Genomic DNA, 5,714 nt, shown 5'->3' on the forward strand with positions numbered 1-5,714 from the left:
ACACACACACACACACACACACACACACACACACACACACACACACATCTGTTCTCTGAGTCATAAAACCTCACAAGATATTTTTTCTTAATCCAGCATTTGTACACACATTATGCAGATGGTGTTGTATGCCAAACCATGCCATCTTCTGCTTTAACTGCCAAGACCATTATTGTAAATTAAAATCCATTCTCAGAAGAAAGAATTTAAAAAAGGAAGCTTTCTGTACATAACATCAATAAATGTTAAGCTTGTTTTGCATAGATACAAGCCATTTGATAATGGAACAGTGATGGTACATCTGTGTCATCAACATATAAACAAACAAGGGTGTGTATCAAGTATTTCTCAACGTCTTGCAGTATGTAAATGTCAAGCCTTGTTACAGTTAGATAATTAGAATTACCATTTGAGCTCTAACACTAAAAGTAAGGTGCATTCAAACAGAACACATAAGACTTAAATGGTAATGGTAATGATAATGGGAAGATTTTGAGATTCACATTTGCAAAGATTTCACAAAGTCCTGATTGTAACGTTATAGTGCTTGTTCGTTATGTTTATTGCCCCTGATTAATGAATAACTCAAGGGACTACAGTGACAGGGTGTGGAGTTCTTCATATAGAGAAATGAGGTGAGACTTGCCAGCGGACTCAAGGCTCAGCCAGCTTCTCATGAACTGATAATGATTGAGTAATTTCTCACAAAATAGATTAAACTTTTTTTTACAGATTTTATGGAGATGACCATGGTAAGTCTAAGTTATGTATTTAGCCACAAACAGAAAAGTCTATGATTATTGTTTTATTTCAATGTGAATGCAAATTTAAATAGAATTGTTTATCTTATTGTCACCTTTGTGCAGATGACCACTTGATTGACATTGAACGCGTTTTTGTTTGCTGCCATGAACTCCGTCAGAAACCTAACTCTAATCTGTCTGTGTGTACAGCTTCTGGGTTCAAGTAAGATTCCAGATCTATTAAATGAGCACTTGACATTGTTTACAGTACAAAATATCACAGGAAGAAATAGCTGTCGATGCAAAAAGTGTGTAAAGTAACAGCACTTTTTATTGTCATCAGTTGTCTTATTGTGTTTTTATTCTGTTTATGTTTTTGGATTGCTTTAATGGCGTCCATTATAGGCTGTGATCATGTTGTTTCAGCTGCCTCTGCCAGTACTAGCCTGTGGGGTAAGAAGGTGGTGTTGAAGGGGCGTCGGTGTCTGTGGCAGCTTCAACCAGAGACAGTGGTACCGCCCCTCAAGGAGCTGACTGTTTGCATGCTTTTACGCCGCACCACAATCACCGACTGGACGGGTTTTGACTATAAAGCACCAGGGAGCAGGGACATAGAGCTGGGACTCGGGGGCACAGATTCACAGCTGATAGTATGGCTGTTTGGAGAAAAACACAGCTTGAAAAGTAGTTTGAAATTGAATGAATGGTCCAATGTCTGTTTCACCTGGTCTGGCCAAACTCAGAGGCTGCAGATCTACGTTGATGGAACCAGTCAGCTTGAGGCATCTGTGAGCCCCATTCGACCCCAACTGGCCCCAAACGGCACTCTCACTCTGGGGGTGTCTCATTTTATAAACATAAACGGTGATGTGCAGCCGGAGAATGGAAAGGAACTGCTTGGTGAGATTGGTCTTTTCCGGATGTGGGCCAGAGAATGGAGCGCTGAGGATCTGAGGGGGCAGAGCTGTGCAGATGGAGACGTGGTGAGGTGGGATCTGCAGCAGTGGAAACATGATTGCCCTCCTGAGCTTAACAGTGACATACATTGTGGTAAATATGGTACAAACTTTTTATTTGCATTCCATGGTCCTGCAGTTTGAGGTGTCTAGGTTTGTTTAGACATGAATTACTTTCATCACCTATTCACATAACAAGGCAATCTACTGTCAGTAGGAGCTGAATAAGTGGGCAGATGATACACATTGCTGTTCAATAGCTACGGTTTAAGGTCAAAGGAAAGGTAAATCATACATTCCTACATCGAGTTCACTAACTGGCTCACACAAGCCTATTGATAGGTCCAACACTGTCCTTCAGAAATATTGCTTATTTAAAAAAGCCGTTTTCTCTGCTTAATCTTTTTTTAGCATGGTTCCTCTACAAAATCAATATGTGGACATTCATTGTTCACTCTACAAAGCCTGGAAATTGTTCAGTCTCATTAGAGGAAGTCACAAGAAACTGGGTATGTGGGTAATGACTTTGAACAAAAGAGTCAGATTTGCTAATCAGATTTGCTATCTAAAGAATTTATCTTTGTTGTCTTTTATCATCAGATGGAGAGCATTTTCCCTCGCAACATATCTGTCCATAACATCCTGGTGTCATCCCCAAGGTAACACAACTTTTGTTAGCAAAACACTTCTCTCAGTTGACAGTGTTGGTAGTCAGATCCTTTGTTTACTGTAAATAAAAGTAACAATCCTGCAATATAAAGATTCTTAAGGTTTTTTACGATTGCTATGACAATTTTTTCAATACTTTTAACAACTTTCCCAAACTCTTTATACAGTTAGCACAACATCCGTCTGTGTAGGCTTTACCAATAACACATTTCTTTTTGCTTTGACACAAAATGAATGTACACAAAATGCAAAATGTTTGGACACTTTTGAAACAAGCTCAACCAAAACCAAAACAATGGATTTTTACGGACAAATTTGGAAATGCTTTCACACTGTATGTCAGAACAGATAACATCCTGTTCCAAACCACTCTTATGGGCTAAAGTCCGAGTGAACAATTGTTCATATTGTAAATTGAAACACAAAAATATCCCCTGCATTTTACATGTATTCCATGGTTACTGTAAATGAGAGAAACAGCTGATTGAAGTAATGCAAATAGATCAATCTCACCTGATTCCCATCTAGGAAACACAGTCAGGGCTTGAGGTTCTTTCATTTGCATGACCATCTTTTTTACAGTGTTCTTTCTATGTTACAGTAAGTGAGTGTTGTACTTTGAGTGCAAAGATTACCATAACCAAAGTCATATCCGTTAATGGTTTATGCAAACCTGGCCAAAGATGATTCTGATATGTTACAGTAGTACACACAGTAAAAGAGGACCTATTTGTGCTGATTTTATGTGGTAAAAGAAGAATACAGCAAAGATGAACACAAAGAAAGTAAGAAAAATCCCTGAACGAGGGAGAGGAAGTGAGTACCAGGACAGTTCTGTCTCTGTTTCCCTTTTTTCATTTACCGTACATCCTGTCTCTGCCTAATGTGAGTCGGATACAAATTTGAGTTGTGCATGCTCAGATTTAAACGCTTTTCGGCACATTGTGTCATACTGACATTTGTGAAATCCATGAAATAATAAACGTTTCTCATTACAAACAATAACAGAAGATGGAAATTGTTTCAAAAATCTTTTAGCTATCTATGATTGTTTGGATGCTGACGTTAGCTCAAAACGCCATTCAACAAACAGCCTTTGTTGTGTTTCATTGCAAACTTGTAGCCAGCAGTGAACCAACATGGTTAAGTAGTTTTTTACTGTATAGACATTACAGAAGTCTCTCGTTAGCATCTTGTAGGCTACTTGTCGCAAAGTGACACACGCGCAGCTTTTACTAAACCAATACAAAAATGTAGAGAGCCTTCAAGAAAAAACGCAGTGTAAAACACAATCTATGGTCAATACATTATACTATTATCTGTTGTATAAGGGCAGACCTGACACTTATAAAATAATGCAGTTTCTGTAATTCCACCTGATATTAGTGTTTTTATGACATTGGGCTATGGCTGACTAAATCTTCCTGTTGGGAGAGAACATGTGTTAGCGTTTTGGAAGAATTATGTGCTTTTGAGACATGTTTGCAGTGTTAGACATAGTGTATTGTGTTGGTGTGTTATTGTATATGAAAATTTGTGTTGGAGTGTAGTTTACAATGTGTAATTTTGAGCATAAAGTTAGCCGTTTTTCCAGTTGTGTGTTGCAGGTGTATTGGTGCGTTAAGAGTTTAGAAAAATTGTCAAAAGTATTGAATTGAATTGTCATTTTCGTAAAAAACTGTAAGTCCTGAATTGGAAATAAAACCGAAGCAAAATTACTCAGGTACTTATTAGTAAAAAGCCCTTAAAGTAAACGTACTCAATGTGACAAAACTCATTATATTATGTCATCTGTAAAGTAACTTTGATAATCAAATACGTCAAATTAATGACATATTTATCTGATTTAAATCCAGCTTTGTGTCATGGTAGTGTGTGAAGAGAAATGGCGTATCCTGTCAATGTAGTAAAGTAAAGTGTGTGTGTGTGTTTGTGTGCCCTGTGCATGCGTGTGTGTATGCATGTGTGAGTGATAAAGGTGATTAATTGGTAGTAGTGTTGTGAAAGCAATTCTTGCAACATTTCTGGCTGTGATTTCTGTTATCTGTGTTCCCATACAGCCGTACCTGCCATGTGGTTAACAATTCTGCTGCTCTACATGCGAAACAACCTCAGGTACACCATTATTAAGAGTCCTCAGTTTGATATTCCATGGAAAGAAGCAGCAATATCCTCAAAGGCCAGCTTATTAGAGAAGAGAAAAAAGGCTCTTTTTTGTTGTTGAGACAATATAATTTTCTGAGGAAATGAATGACGTGTGTGAGCATTAAGGTCAGTTCCGAGGCAATGTAGTTGTGAGTTAAGAACAATAAGTTGTAGTACTGTAGGGAAGTGAAATTGTACATCTTTTAATAAAGATTTTGTGTTTTGTGTTTTCAGGGATCCAGTGCATTGTCTTACTCCACCTTTGATGAGTGGTAAGATAATTTCCAGACATAAAAATAATTATAATAATTACATGTATGAGGGCTGAAATGCACAAGATGCAAAAAAGTAAGCCAGATATTCAATGACGATTTAACCAATGTCATTGTGATTAATTCCAAGTTTCAGTTGCGAAGTCTACGTGAATGTGGATCCTGCTACTAATGTAGAAGTGGTTCAGGCGAACATTGCCTCATTGCTGAGTTTGAGCTTCTCTTACGACTTCCTCAACCTGACAGCTGACCCTTACAGCATCAGCATACTACCTGTAGGTACGTACAGTATATGGTCTGTGCTTCAGTCCTCACATGTCAAATACACTCATTCACTCACTCATTCACTATGGGGACTGAAGCATCACTTAAACATTAACCAGAGGTTTTATGACCATTATTATTGCCTTCAAAAAGGATGTATGTTCATGTCACATGAAGATGACGGTTTCTATTGGAAGTGTACTTACACACATAATTATGTATTTGTTCAGTTCTTGTATTTTATAAACACAAAGCAGAACTTGAAATGTTCGCAGCAAGTGAACATTTACAAGTCCATTAAATTGATTAAATTTACCATGCACTTTCTCTGCTCATATACTGCACTTTTTCAGGTTCATAATTATATTTAGAGGTTATATCAGAAAAGGTTTACATGGTTTGATTTTCAAAAAACACATTTTTTTTGTTCAGCTCCTCTTTTCACCCTGTGTGTTGAGCTCTCTGTTTTGGCCACAGAGTGAGGCACCACACTTCTATTCCATCTTTGTTTGGAGTCGCACATGCACAGTAGCTAGATAAGGACTACTAGCCAGTCAGAAACAGAGTATGAGGGCGTGCCACGCTAGCAGCTAGGTGAGCATTATAACATGTGTCACAAAGTGACGCATGTTCGTCACGGAAGTAAAGGCTGGACTACAATAGAG

At 38.0% G+C, this 5,714-nt stretch overlaps 1 protein-coding gene across 1 annotated transcript in view; it reads left to right on the forward strand.

Annotated features, from left to right (window-relative positions):
• Positions 1–641: 641 nt before the first annotated feature.
• Positions 642–5,714, forward strand: part of adgrg4a (adhesion G protein-coupled receptor G4a) — a 13,956-nt gene continuing 8,883 nt past the window's right edge. The window contains exons 1-8 of the mRNA XM_032528642.1: positions 642–752; positions 867–966; positions 1,170–1,793; positions 2,111–2,208; positions 2,300–2,358; positions 4,429–4,483; positions 4,748–4,785; positions 4,916–5,064. Of these exons, the coding sequence (XP_032384533.1) occupies positions 909–966; positions 1,170–1,793; positions 2,111–2,208; positions 2,300–2,358; positions 4,429–4,483; positions 4,748–4,785; positions 4,916–5,064 (1,081 nt within the window). The 5' untranslated portion in view covers positions 642–752; positions 867–908. The remainder of the gene's footprint in view (positions 753–866; positions 967–1,169; positions 1,794–2,110; positions 2,209–2,299; positions 2,359–4,428; positions 4,484–4,747; positions 4,786–4,915; positions 5,065–5,714) is intronic.

This window comes from Etheostoma spectabile, chromosome 10 (genome assembly GCF_008692095.1).
Source record: "Etheostoma spectabile isolate EspeVRDwgs_2016 chromosome 10, UIUC_Espe_1.0, whole genome shotgun sequence".
NCBI classification, from domain to species: Eukaryota; Metazoa; Chordata; class Actinopteri; order Perciformes; family Percidae; genus Etheostoma; species Etheostoma spectabile.